Source organism: Myxine glutinosa, chromosome 9 (genome assembly GCF_964187855.1).
Source record: "Myxine glutinosa chromosome 9, kmMyxGlut1.1, whole genome shotgun sequence".
Classification (NCBI taxonomy): Eukaryota; Metazoa; Chordata; class Myxini; order Myxiniformes; family Myxinidae; genus Myxine; species Myxine glutinosa.
The window spans coordinates 41234644-41249823 of NC_136269.1; the positions used below are offsets into that span (position 1 = coordinate 41234644).

Here is a 15180-nt window from a genome sequence, read left to right on the forward strand (position 1 = left end):
TATGGGTTCTAAAAACCAATTCCCATTGGCCAAACTGTGGTGCTCTTCAATTTGGGGTCTCACTCCCCCGATTCATCTCCCGGTGCCCTCGTACAATTTCTGGGCTGCGACGTGTACCTCTCCCAGTGGGTCTACCCACCTGCACACCTCCACCACTGCAGTTGCCTCCGAGCTTACCTGCTCCTCACCCTAACCTAACTAACTGGGGCAGGCCCTCTGGCACTCTCCCCACTCGGTGCCCTCTCTGGCACTGGGCTACCCGGGTCCGTCCTCCGGATCCTCGGGCCCCATCCACAACTCTACCGGCTCCCAGAGCCCACCTGCGGCCTCACCTGGCCGACATCCTCACAGTGGTGGAGTGCCCAACCAACTACACACACTAACAGGCTACACGCCCAGCCATTTCCACAACACTAATGCACCCATCCACAACACCATTCTGCAACCGCACCACAAATGCCAATATCCAACCACAATTTACCTGTACCCTCTACCTAACACTTACACTACCCGCCCCGGGTACTCGTGAAAGGGGTCCACTCTTCCCCCATCCACACCTTCGCACCACGCACACCACTCCATACCACTTACTCCAACTCTCTCCACACACCTGTACTTGCACCCTGTGCTCTCACACCTGGTGCCACCTGCACCCTTCTCTCCCCAAGCGCATTCGCGCTGATCCACACACTCACTACTCATACACTGCTCCACACACCTGTCCAGTTGCACACCTGTGCAATCACACCTGTTCAATCCTCACACACACAGCATCATCTCAGCTAACTACTCCCTTCTGAAACTTGCGCTTCCCAGTCGTCCCTTTAACTATTGCGCTCCCTCGTCATTATAATCCACACTAATCTACCTGCGTCCCCACTACAGGTATCAGTCACTAACTAAACTTAACATCACCTAATGTCAATCTTCGCTAGATCCCTACACACCATATCCTAACCCACCCGGGCTAGTTTTCACTGCCATTCACCCCATAAGCTATTGCTCCTTTGCCCCACTGGGAAGGATGGTGGATTTGCCATCCCACCACATCGGGGGTCTCTCACTACCAATTTTGCACATCTAATTTCAACAATTCAAAAATTTTCTATTTACTGCCAATTCTATTCACTTTTCTAAATTTTGTATCAAATCACTACTATCACTATCACCATCACCCGTCTACTTATTAGGTACTCTCGGTGCGCCAATTCACATCTACAGCCCGGCTTCGTACAGCCAAGCCATGAATGCGAATTCTTTTGTGCTGGCGGCTGGATGCGTCCGGCGCTCGGTGCAGGGAAGGAGGTTTACCCGGCCCGAGATCCCACGCACCTTCTCGGCGTGGAGCCATCCAATGTCCCGATCTCGACCTGCCGGCACGTCTCACCAAAAAGTGGTCGCCATGACGACCCTTTCTATCGGGCTGCCAGATCCGCCTAGTGGAGCACGGACGTTCAAAGCGAGGCCCAGCACGGATCGCGCACGGCGGTCCTTTCGAACCCGCCGTGGCTCGGATCCCCGCTGGTTCTCGCGGCACGCGAAACCCGGCACGCACCGAGGGCCCGCTTCGGCTAAAAGTCGACCTAACCTTTAACCTGTGTAACGTCGATGCTTCACCTGGACGCTTACACCCCGCAGCCCGTTCCTTGCTCACACATCCAGCCGTGCCCATGCTCCTCGTACCTTTCCTTACACACCCAGGTACACTCATTCCACTCACAGCCTTGGTCACACACCTGACCACCGAACACTTTGGCACACATTCGTCGCTCGCACACCTCACCAATACACCTCTTCGCGCCCCCTCCTCGGTCACCTCCTCTGTGACAATCACAGGTGTGCTCTCATTCGCACACCCAACCACGTGCCTCACCACCAACTCCAGCGTGCATTCCCACTCACGCTCTACCATTCCAGGTGTGCATCCTTCCATCCCAGGTGTACATCCTCGCTCACCTGTCACAACTAACTCACGCTCCTTGTCACTCTCACTACTCTCACCTCCACTCGTGACAACGCACTCACCCTTACTCTTGACAGCACACTCTTTCCCCATGCACCTGTCCGTCACACACCTTTCTCGCGCACACTCTCCCGTCACACCCTCTGTAACACTCACCACAGGCATGCATTCTTCCTTGCCTTTGACAGCGCACTCTCTCCCCATGCACCTGTCCGTTACACACCTTTCTCGCGCACACTCTCCCGTTACACCCTCTGTAACACTCACCACACCGCGCTTCCATGTGCTCCCTCGCACACGCGCTACGACCGACTCACTCTCGCCAGCACCCTCACTCCTTGGCACGCACTTTTTCCTCACACACCCCAGAGTCGGACTTTCTTGCACACCTCCTCTTTCGCACACCAGACCAGTCGCACACTTCACCAACGGCCTCTCACGAACACCCGGGTCTATCTCGACCCCCAAGCTTATTAAATCCCCTGGCGCATCATACGCACGACCATATTGGTCACCACTTACACCGGGTCCTCTTCCTCTTCGCTTCTCCTCCATCACCTGCGAATCCCTCATCCGGTTAATGAGCACGTCATCACGATCCAAACACAGACTTTGGACCAATTCTTTTATCTCCTCTTTTATTTCTTTCTTATCCCCTCTCCGTCGCTTCTTAATTTCGCTCATCCCTTCTTCCACTTCTTCTAATTTGTGCTTCACCTCTTTTATTCCCCGGTACGTCTCCTCAAGCTCATCCTCTAAGGCTACCTTGACCGTTTCCATGTGCGTCCTCACCTGCCGGTCCTTCGTCTCCATAACCTCTATCACCTCGTCCAACCTCGTTGTCAGTCCCTCACGTACCATCTGACATTCCCTCTTCGTCGCTACCAAGTCATCTTTTAGTTCTTTCTGTGTCGCCTTTAAACCTCCTAATACCGCAGTGTTCCTTTGAACCTGCTCCACTAACTCCGTCTGTCCCACCGTCAGCTGCTCCACCTCCTGCGTCAGGTCCTCTATGCCCCCTTGTAACTTTACAGTCCCCTTTCTCACCTCCTTTTCCATGTGCTCCTCACAGTGCCTCACCTCCTCGCGCACTCCTCCGACCTCCTCACTCACTCCTCTTCTGATCTCCTCTCCCATCACTTGCATCTCCTGCCCAGATGCCACCCTCATCTGCTCCATTTCCTCCCTGTGAGCATCCAGTTTGGTTTCTACCCCCATTCTGACCCCCTCTATCTGCTGCTCCATTTGTTTAACTTCCCTTTCCGCTTGGTCCCTCATGTCCCTCAATTTGCCTTCCATACTGTTTTCTAACCCCTCTAACCCATTTTTCACTCCCTCTATCTGATTCTCCTGGGCAGCCATTCTATTTTCTACCCCCATTAACCCATTTTTCACTTCTTTTATCCCGTTGTCTAACCCCTCAAAATTATTGTCTATCTTCCCAAATTTCTTGTCTAACTCCTCAAAATTATTGTCTAACCCCTCACTGGTACCCCTCGCTTCGTCCCTCATTACCCCCATTTGCTCACTCCGAGCCCTCGCTTCGTCCCTCATTACCCCCAATTGCTCACTCTGAGCATCCATCCGGTTCCCCATTTGTTCCCTATCATCCCTCATTCCCATCATTATTCTGCTTTCCATTTCTTCATTATTCTTGTCCATAAGGGCCTTCATTTGTATACAAAACGAGTTCCAATCCATCGGGGGCGCTGCCACGGTCGCTGGCGCGGTGATCAGCGAGGCGCCATTTTGCGCGCCCGCTTCTTCGTGCGTGACGGCGCTATTTTGCGAACCTGCCGCCCTCACTGCTTCGCTCTCCTCCTGTCCCTCATTTTGGTCCTGGATCGACCCTGCTTCACTCTCCCCTACCGGACCCCAGCTGTCTTGATCCGCCATAGCGCGACTTGCAAAATTCGAGTTTCGTAAAACAAATACAAATTTCGGCCGCTCCAAATTTTGACCAAATTTTTTTTTTTTCCTCTATTCGTTTTTTTTTTTCAAAATTTGGTCGGGCCTCGAATCTCACTCCCGACACCAATTGTTACAGATACGACTTTGATGGTATGGTGGGCCGAGCGGGATGGCCGCCGTATCCGTACAAGTTACCCCGATTGCACCCGGGGTTGACTAATCGCGCTATGCTAGACCAATGAAGGAAAAAGAAGACACCCGGCTGGGTTATAATGACACAATACGACACCAGGGGTTCAGTTCTCAAGACCTCCGGAGGAGGTTATATTAAGGCGGAAGGTTAGATTACAGGGACAAGAGGGAAACATAGGAAGGTGGGCACTTAGACACAACCTTATATTATTCCCGACAGACCACAGAGAAACAGGACAAAAACTGACTCACACGGGGATTGATGGCTAGGAAAGCGGGTATTCGATGGCCAGCACAAGGTGCACCTTGTGCTCAGGGACAGGATGGCGCGGCCCAACAGATGCAGGAGGTCTCTCAGCGCTCGAGGTGGCGTCTTGTCGTCTCAAGCTGGGGGCGCATCTCTCGTCACGTCCGGCAAGCGGCTGCGTATATCCGGCGGGGAGTGACACGCCCTCGGCTCGTTAGCTCCGCCTCGTGGAATCGGCACGTTGCTTCTCATTGGGTGCGTGCGGGGGGGGTTACTGGCTCCGCCCCTGACGAGGAGCTGACAGCCAGCCCCTTCGGGGTAACCCCGTGGAGCGCATGGTCTGGAGCTAATCGAGCCGGTGTGAGGACGCATCCTCCCCCGCTCCGCCGCCATCTCCTCTGTTGTTGTTGTAATTGTTGTTGTAGTTGTTGTTATTGTTGTTGTTTGGGGAAGAAGATGGGAGGAGGTATGGGAAAGGTCCTAAACTCACTACTGATGCCATATAATCACATTCTGGTGCAACGAAGAGTCATAATTAATGGAGACGAGGCCTTAACTGACATAGAATAAGAATAACTAGGAAGATGTCCGAAAGTTGTCTACCTGTGGTGCGGTGGACCTGGGCACGACATTTAATGGGGGAATAAGGGGAAGGTCGGCTCTACTGATTGTTATTTACATGCAATGGGACTAGGGAATGGGGGATCGGGGAAAGTTGGGGAGTATTGGAGAAAATAGGGGAATATTTACAAGCGGATATGGAGGCCAAATTCCATATTCGCAACAATATATATATATATATATATATATATATATATATATATATATATATATATATATATATATATATATATATACGTATAGGCAGGAGGAAACTATATATATATATATATATATATATATATATATATATATATATATATATATATATATATATATATATATATATATATATCTGATTGAGACAGGCAGGAGGATATATAATATATATTAAAATCTCAACGACACAAAATTCATCAACGAAGCCATCGGTGTCCATGAATAAGGTCTTTGTCGGTTGGACACAATTTTGATATCTGGTCCACAGTTTGCCGATGACAGATTGATAGATTCCATATCTCTGTTGACAGCTAATTGTCCGTGCATGTCGAGTCAGCTTGGAGCATGTACAAATACAACCAACCCAGGCTATGTGTTAATAAAAATGTTGAAAATGTAAAAACACATCAAAAATCAGTTGATGTATTAAAAGAGAACACATGAACAGAACAAATAAAAATAGCACTCACCTGCACTCTCCAGAGGACTGGCAATGCAGACCACACTGAAGCTTCCACCTTTCTCCGTGTAAAACGTTTCCTCAAACAGGACACGAACAGGTTGTTTAGACTGGTGGGTCCCAGCAAGCGCAACAGCATTATTTATCACCACGACCTCCTGCCAATACATGATGATCACAAACAAACAGCAGTCTTTCAATAGACAAGCCATGTTTATGAGATCCAAACCACCAGTCATGACAGTTTTATCAATTTTTTTTCCTCCAAGAATGAAGCACTATATTACTCCAACATGACTTTTTAAAATTTGTTTAATTTGCCATCAATTCAACACAATTCATTATTCATTTTCTGTTTGACTTCCATCGATATTTATTCACCATTTTATTTTTAATAACAAAAACAGCAAGCAGGGACAAAAGCATGCAAGTAGGGACAAAGGCAAGCAAGCAGGGACACAAGCAAGCAAGTAAGAATAGACAAAAGCAAGCAAGAATGGACAAAAGCAAGCAAGAATGGACAAAAGCAAGGAAGAATAGACAAAAGCAAGCAAGCAAGCAAGCATGGACAAAAGTATGTAAGCAAGAATGGATAAAAGCAAGGAAGAATGGACAAATGCAATCAAGCAAGCAAGAAGGGACAAAAGCCAGTAAGCAGGGCCAAAAGCAAGCAAGAACAAGAAACAGTAAGTCATCAGCCACAACTAGCCATTAAGCAATGATGCATGGGTGGGGGAGGGAGAGAATGAGAAAACAAAAATTGAGAAGGAAAAGAGGAGGGAACGTAGGAATGAAAGGGGAGATCAGGGAGTAGAGGGCTTAAGATTTGACCACATTTCCACAATGCAGAGGACAATTTGATTATTCCACAGCAGCTCACCTAACTTCCTGAAAGCTCTACCAGGTGCCCATCTCAGATATCAATTTTTTTATTACCAAGATGATGCAACAACATCAGCCCCCAACTAAGTAACCTCAAGGTTAAGGCCCACAAAGGTAGCCTGCCACAGCAATAGTGACTACGAAGGTTTTACTGCCGTTTTGGGAAGCTCAGATATTGCCAACAGATCAAAACAAAGCTGCAACCATGAATACGGAGTTGACCAAAGCATTCAGAATCAGATTTCCAAAACACGCGGAGCATTTTCGAATGGTGGGTATCTCGACAGATATTTTGTCAACAGGGGGAGGGAGAGGGAAGGAACACAAATTATCAATGTAAATGTGTATCATGTAGCGCTACCTCCAGTTGGGAGAGGGATTACAATTCCCCATCCTTTACAGTACAGTACAGTATTCCTGTCCCCACATTTTCTGGTGCAATGTGGTGAGGGGTTTTGAATTTTACGCAGTAGGCACGTTTTTGCTTCATGCTCATAACCTGGGTTATTTTTTATTTTTATTTTCGGGAGCGATTGAGGCAGCTGTCATTTGCCTATACACTGCCCAAATAAAGGTATGTGTCCGAAGAACGTGTCGCATGTTTAGAACAAGATAGTCCATAGGGCAGGTACTCTCCAAATTTAGGTAAAGGCTTTACTCAACTACTGACCTGTCAGCCTTCACATCATGAAGACCAAGGAGTTTTCCAAAGAAGTCAGACAAAGAGGTGGAGAAGCACCATTCAGGAAAGGGTTACAAGACGATTTCACAGTCACCTACTATCCCTTTGAGTATGGTGAAATCCATCATTAAGCAGTGGAAGATGCATAATATCACCCAGACTCTATCCAGATCAAGTCGCCAAACGAAATGCAGCAGCCGGGCAAGCAGGAAACTTATTTGGGATATCACTGTAAATCCAACAATGACTTTGAAAGATCTGCAAGTCCCTATGTCTGAGATGGGGGTCAGTGTTCATCAATCAACAATATCCCATTCCCTTCACAAAGCTGGCCTCTATGGACAGGTGGCAAGAAAGAAGCCATGAATAAATAAATAAATAAAAAATAAAAAAAAGCCTCATCTAAAAGCTCATATGAAGTTTGTGAAAAAGCATCTTAATGATACCTCAGGCCTGTGGAGAAAAGCTCTGGCATCAGATGAGACCAAAATTGAACTTTTTGGTCTAAATTCAAAGTGTTATGTCTGGCGCAAGCCGAACAATGCACATCACCGAGTCAACACCATCCCTACTGTCAAGCATGGTGGTAGCAACATCACGTTATGGAGCTGCTTTTCATCAGCAGGAACTGGCAAGCTTGTCAGGATAGAAGGGACAATAGACAGTGTAAAGTACAGGAGAATCATTGATGAATACCTGCTTGAGTCAGCCATTAATCTGAAACCGGTTAGGTGATTCACATTTCAGCAGGACAATGATCTGAAGCATAAAGCTAAAGCCACACTGGAGTGGCTGAAAAAGAAGAAATAAATGTTCGAGTGGCCCAGCCAAAGTACTGGCTTGAACACAATTTAATATTTAGGGCGAGACTTGATGATTGCAGTCCATTGATGACTGCCATCAAACTTGGCAGAACTAGAGCAATTGTCACGTGAAGAATGGGCAAATATTTCACCATCTCAGTGTAAAGCTAGTGGAGACTGACCCAAAAAGACTCACAGCAGTCATTGATGCAAAATGTGCTTCCACCAAGTACAGACCCTAAGAGGGCCTGAATACTTTTGCAACCAGTGAATTTTGATTTCTACATTTTTTTTGCAGGTATTCCAGACATGTAACTTCCAACTATAACAGCGTTTAGTTTGATCTCTTCAGTTATAAATAAAAATGTACATTTGAAAAATTGTTTCTCCATAATTCACAATTAATCTAATGTGGCATTATTGGTAGGGGGTGAATACTTTTGCAGGCCACAATATGTGATAAAGTGATGGTTTATTATTGCTAAAAATGTTAGCAATTATCTGCAACTGTCTAATCAATGATCAGTTTGCCTTCCACCCTAACTATTTCACCATGGATATTGTCACTTCATTTAATCCAATAATTGCTAAAGGTTGCAGTAGCGTTAATAGCATATTGATGGATAATTTTTTGTGCTATTTTGAATCGTTGAATTGTGTGTCTAAGACCTACTTGTTTTTTTCTGCTCGTCAAGCAGTTAAGTGAATATAAATATGGTTGGCAAACAAGATAATAGAGATCGAGTCAATTGGGGAACAAGGAGAATAGGTGAGAATTATAAACGGTGTGATAAATGTTTAAGGTGGCAATATCAGGGATATTGTATACAGAAAGTAGTCTCTGTTGTAGCAAGGGTGTAGATATGGCTCACACGAAGATTTTTATCAATAGGTTGAAAGAAAGAATAGCACCTCTGAGGGAAATATCAGAATGGGAAAAATATGTAAATAAAGGTGGGATACGTTTGTTGAGCAAGTCTGCTGATGAGATTGGCGTGGAGCAAGCGCAGGTAGTCGTGAGGGTGGAGAGAGCACAGGCAGTCACGAGGGTGGAGCAAGCACAGGCAGACGCGAGGGTGGAGCGAGCACAGGCAGTCCCGAGGGTGGAGCTTAAATACATGAAGGTTTCTTCTTCACGACATTCGGAGCACGCTACACTTTACAATTCTACCTCGACTAACGTATTTCATGACCTACCCCCACACACGTAACAATATATTCAAATTAAAAAGTCGTCTACGCACTAGTTCTTCCTGCCAATGGGTGCAAGGTTTCAGGATTCTGACACTGGATGTCTCAATGCTACGTTAGTGAAGATGGCAGAGCGCAGCACCACAGAGGACGGAGAGGAGTCAGTAGAACATAGAAAAATCGCCAACATGCCTATGGTGAGAGAGTGAAAGGCCTTCAGAATTAGCTTCATCGTGGGAGAAACCAGTGATCCTAAGATCTTCAAAATCCTGCCATCTACTTTCTCAACAATACTCTCAAATAAGTTCTGTCACTCAAGAACAGAAAGACGGGTTTGGGACAGAAGATTTTGAGGCAAACACAGAGTTGAGGCATTCAGCTTTTTCACGTGCGGAGTCAGCTGTGTAGCCCTTTGAGGTAAGGGAGGGGATGGAGGGGGAACAATCACCAGAAACAGATTTGACCAGACGCCACCAGGATTTGGAAGAGGGAGACAGGTTTGAGAGTTCAGTCTTGTGAGTAGAGATATATTGTTTCCTGGCTCTCCTGAGGGTAGACACACTTGTTCCGGGCTTTGTGAAAGGAAATGAGATTTCCTTCCATTGGATTTGCCTTCCAGGAGGCGAAGGTAAGTTGTTTCAGCGCAACTGCTTGACCACAAGATTCCGTGTACCATGGGCGGGAAGAAGGGTGTGACAACTGAAGACAAGATGGGATAAATCTGTGCATGAGAGAGAGCAATTTACTTTGGAAGAATTCCCAGGATGAGTTGATGTCAGAGGCAGTAGAGATGGGAGACCAGTCCAGATGATTGATGGCTGCTTGAAGACCGTGCCAGTTGGCCTGAGTGAAATGCCAGACTCGTCGACACTGAGGAGGCTCTCTGAGAATGGCCAGAGAGATGTCAATGGCCAAGAGAATGTTTCAGCTGCCAAGAAGGATTATGATGATGAAACTCTCCAATTATAATACCAAAGGCATGTACAAGACTAAATGAATTAATGTTGGAAGTAAATCAATTCCTGAATGTAGTGATCCATTACTTTGTCAGTGAAGTAGATAAGGTCAGAGAAAATTTGGATAATACTCCAGTTACCCAATCAAGTTAAAGTTTAAGTTCATGTTCTAGTGGATTTCTTCACACAATGATTTCTTCACACAGACCTGGTGTTGGGTAGCGGCTAGGGTGCCGGCTTAGGATCCTAGGATCCTGGGTTCGAATCCTGGTCGATCGCTGAATTAACGCCAGGGGGGTTGACTCAGCCTGTCATCTTTCCGAGGTCGGCTAATTGAGTACCAGTTCACTGGTAATTCCCTGTTTGTCGTTAAAGGCGGCAAAAAGGGTTGGCGTCAGGAAGGGCATCCGGCCGTAAAACATTGCTTCAAAAAGGGGACCAAAAAAACAACAACAACCACGGTGCCCGAAAAAGGCCAACCCCCGCATGAAAATGAAAAAAAAAATGAAAACCGTGGTTTTCGGTCCATGTAATGTTGCTAATTCTTTCTCGGATGACCAACACCTAAAATGTTGCATACCTAAAGGGTCTGTTTTGGCCCACAACTGTTCACATATTATAATTTGTGGTATGGGAAAATCATCACTCATCATTCCATACACTATCATCTATGAGTACATGCAGATGATATTCCGTTAAATGCAATCTTTGACCCGTCAAGACCTGGTGACGCTGCTTTGTGCTCACGTTCGTCTCTCTAAATGCCTCAATGACAAATAGGCATGGCTAATGTGTAGTAAGGTAAAGTCAACTTCTTGTGAAAATGAATTATTCACAGCGTCTTCCCCAAACCACTACAAGCAGCTTTGTAATTATACTTTCCGCTTTGACAGTCAGAATATCCCTCATTCTCCTATTATCCAAAATTTAGGAGTGATGGTTGATCGTGTTACAAAGTTGTGCAACTCTCTTAATTGGCTGACTGATCTATAATCCAAATTGCATCAGGAAGTATATGAATAGCGATACTTGTCATAATGTTGTTCACACACTCCTGTTCTCCAGGATGGATTATGGTCGTTCTTTAATTGGCGGAATAACTAAACAAGATTTGAATCAATTATAGTGCAGAATAAAGCTTTCTCACCAGATATTTCAGCAACCCAAATGGTCCCATGCAACTCACATGTTAAGCCAATTACACTGGCTCCCAGTTGCACAGAGGATACAATATACACATGACCAAAAGTATGTGGACACCCACACATCACATTCAGCCATAAGAACATCAGTGAGGTCGGGCACTGATGTTGGGTGATTAGGCCTGGCTCGCTGTCGGCGTTCAAATTCACCCCAAAGGTGTTCGATGGGGTTGAGGTCAGGGCTCTGTGCAGGCCAATAAACCACCTTTAGAGGCCATTTTTCCCCGCAAGCGGGGGTTGGCCTTTTTCGGGAACTGTGGTTGTTGTTGTTTTTCGGTCCCCTTTTTGAAGCAATGTTTTACGGCCGGATGCCCTTCCTGACGCCAACCCTTTTTGCCGCCTTTAACGACAAGCAGGGAATTACCAGTGAACTGGTACTCAATTTGCCGACCTCGGAAGGATGACAGGCTGAGTCAACCCCCCTGGCGTTAATTCAGCGATTGACCGGGATTCGAACCAAGGATCCTAGGAATCCTAAGCCGGCACCCTAGCCGCTAGCCCAACACCAGGCTAGCCCAACACCAGGCTAGCCCAACACCAGGCCAATAAGAGGGGTCAATATATGGTTGAACCCCCCAAAAATTGATACAAAAGGTTTTTCAATGGATTCTGGTACCATTGGGCATGCTAAATAACATACTAAAAATCTAGTAACATCTGACTTCCGGAAAGGGGTCATTTTCAAGATGGCGTCCAAGATGGCCGCCGGGAGCTTAAAATGGCCATATCTCAATTATTATTCAACCTAGAAAGGTGGTTTTGGTGTCTAACCCTAGGTTTTAGGGCCCAAGGAATCCAATTGAATCAATAAAATTACCATCAGTTAATTATTTATTGACAAGTCCAAGATGGCATCCCAAGGTGACATCCTGATCCACTAAAATGGCTCTGTCGAATAGTAGTCAACCTAGAGATATTTTCAGTGTGTATACCTAGGTTTAAGGCACCCAGGAAATCCTGCAACTGCCTCACAATAAAAAGCACGTCTGTGGTTCCTCTTCCTGGCATAAATCCAAACTGCATTTCGTCGATCTTCACTTTCTTCCTTATCCTCCTCTCAAACACCCATTCCAATACCTTCATTTCATGCTCCAATAACTTTATCGCTCGATACGAGCCACAGTCCAGAGGGTCACCTTTCCCCTTGTATGGAGGGACGAGGGCACTCAGTTCCCAATCCACTGGAATGCGGCCTTCTTTCACCACCAGATTACAGATCTCTGTCATTCTCTTCACACCCCAATTTCCCGCTGCCTTCAACATGTCTCCCACAACTCCCGTTGGCCCTCCCGCTTTTCTACTCTTCATTGCTTTTATCGCTTCCTCAACTTCCTTCTCAGTTATCTTCTCTGCCGGTCCTAAAACTAGGTTACTCTCTATGTTGCCATCCCATTCATTCTCTGCATTCAACAGTATTTCCATATATCTCTTCCATCTTCCTTTAATTCCATCTGGGTCCACAACGATTTGCCCCACTTCATCCTTCAAGCAACTCACCCCCATTACATCACACCTCTTTCACTATCCGCTTTGCAATCCTGAATACCGCTCTCTGACCCTTTTCCAAATCCAAGCGTTCTCCGAACATTTTCCTACATACCTCCTGTGCCTTTGCTACCTCTTTCTCTGCAGCCTTCTTGGCTGCCTTATAACTTTCATGCTCTGCCTTTTCTGCCCCCATACCCTTCGCCTTCTGCCACTCCTTGGAACTTCTTCCTCTTCTCGTCAATCTTATTTCCAACTTCATCATCCCAACACCATGTTTCCGAGTGCCTCGGTGGTCCTTTTGTCCATCCACATACCTCACCAACGGCTCCCAACAGAATATCTTTCATTGACATCCAACCACTTTCAAGCTCAACCACATTGTCCTTTACCCTACTCAGCCTCTCTTTTAATGCCTCCCTCACTGTCACCTCTTTCAACCTCCACACCTTCATTCTCGGTTGGTACTTCACCCGCCAAGCTCTCCTCGCACCTTTCACCCTTATGTCACAGACAACCAAGTGGTGCGGTGAAACAGCCTCCTCCTTCCCCGGGATCACTTTTGTGTCCCGGAGGTGCCCCCTATCTCGCCTACGCAACAACAGGTAGTCATCGGTTGTCGTCGACCCACCTGACGTGTATGTAACAAGCTTATTATCCTCTTTCTGGAACTGAGTATTCCAAATCAACAAATCAGCTACATCAGCAAACTCCAAAATCCTTTCACCTTCTCCATTTCTCACACCATATCCGTAACCCCCATGAACTCCCTCAAAACCATCCAAACCCCTTCCCACATATTCTTTTAGGTCTCCTCCTACCACAACAACTTCCTCATCTTTCACGTTTTCCATCAGCTTCTCTATCGCACACCAGAACTTGTCCTTATCTTCATCGCTCCGACCAACCTGCGGAGCGTATCCCGAGATGACGTTCACCAAGAGATTTCCAATCATCATTTTAACCATCATCAACCTTTCACTCACTCGAATCACACTCACCACACTGTCCACAAACTCCTCAGAAAACAGGACACCAACACCATTCACGGCTTCTGGGCACCCTTGCCACACAAACTTTTTTGTTCCTGCCTACCCTTCACCATTCTCACATCACTTCCCTTCCAACTCGTCTCCTGCACATAACATATGTCCACTCTTCTTCTGACCAATACTTCCACCACTTCTCCTGATCTCCCCGTCATTGTCCCTATATTCCATGTCCCAAATCTCAGAAACCGATCTTCACGTCGGGCATCAGACGTTTCGTCGTCATAAATGGAGTGATTTTCACCCTTGCTTCGATCAGGTTCCCCACCTTGAGTTTTGACGAGAGGGAGTGGGGTTTCCCACGGGGTACTTCGGGCTGTACCCTGCCCATATGTAGTTGCAATTGTCATGGTTCTCTTTTTGAGGCAATGTTTTTATGACCGGGTGCCCTTCCTGACACCAACCCTTTTAGTCGCCTCTTACGACACGCAGGGATACGGTGTACCTATTCTAAACTGGGGTACACACCGGGCACAAACATATATATACATATATATATACACAGACTTGGCATTTAATATGGAAATTTTTTTTGTGGGGGTGAACTTACTTTTCAAGATGACTTAGAACCAAAAGTTCATTGGAATTATGTTGAAATTCTTCTAGATTTTGTTAATGTGACCTTTGAAAGAAACAAAAACCACATTTGACATTTCGAAGCAAATAAATTGATCCTTGAAAGTGATGTAAACTGATATCGAACTCAATTCACGGACAGTACTGTGTTAAACTTCTGTACGTTTTTCAGAAGTATCTCTTTTTATTTTGCACATTAGCCAAATTTTTAGCCGCGTCTCAGACGCTGCTCATAGAGTGCCCTCTGCTGTTGTTGTTGTTCTTCTTGTTCTTCTTCTTGCAGAAAAGACAAAACCTCAAAGCTCCACCCATTCTGGGAACCATAGCTCCACCCATTCTGGGAGAGGCTTCATATAAACAAATATCCACCATTTTATTAACTCGCATAGCTTTGAGGCCTGTTTTGTAGGCCCGTGGTGTCTTCCTCTCTCACACAGTTTTATTTCAAATCAAATTCGATATATCATTTCATTTTTCACAGTCGCTAACATAGTTTTAGACTCGGTTGAAAAAAAACGGGAAGAAAATCCGATGAAAGCTGCCCTTTATAGAACGAAATGAATTCTCAAAGGCCTGTAACTTCAAGTCCATTGAGATATTTTTTTTTTAAATCGCGGCATGGTCAGTCATACACCGCCCGAAATAAGAGACGGGAAAATGCCGATATATATATATTTTGTTTAAATCGCGGCATGGTCAGTCATACACCGCCCGAAATAACAGACGGGAAAATGCCGAGATATATTTAAAATTCGTCCATTT

General features: G+C 46.0%; 1 protein-coding gene across 2 annotated transcripts in view; it reads right to left on the bottom strand.

Moving 5' to 3' along the window:
* The window catches only part of ANKRD27 (ankyrin repeat domain 27), a 147193-nt gene that overhangs the window by 92075 nt on the left and 39938 nt on the right, over window positions 1-15180 (bottom strand). For both annotated transcript variants that reach the window (XM_068129248.2, XM_068129247.2), the window contains exon 4: window positions 5603-5750. In XM_068129248.2, the coding sequence (XP_067985349.2) occupies window positions 5603-5750 (148 nt within the window). The remainder of the gene's footprint in view (window positions 1-5602; window positions 5751-15180) is intronic.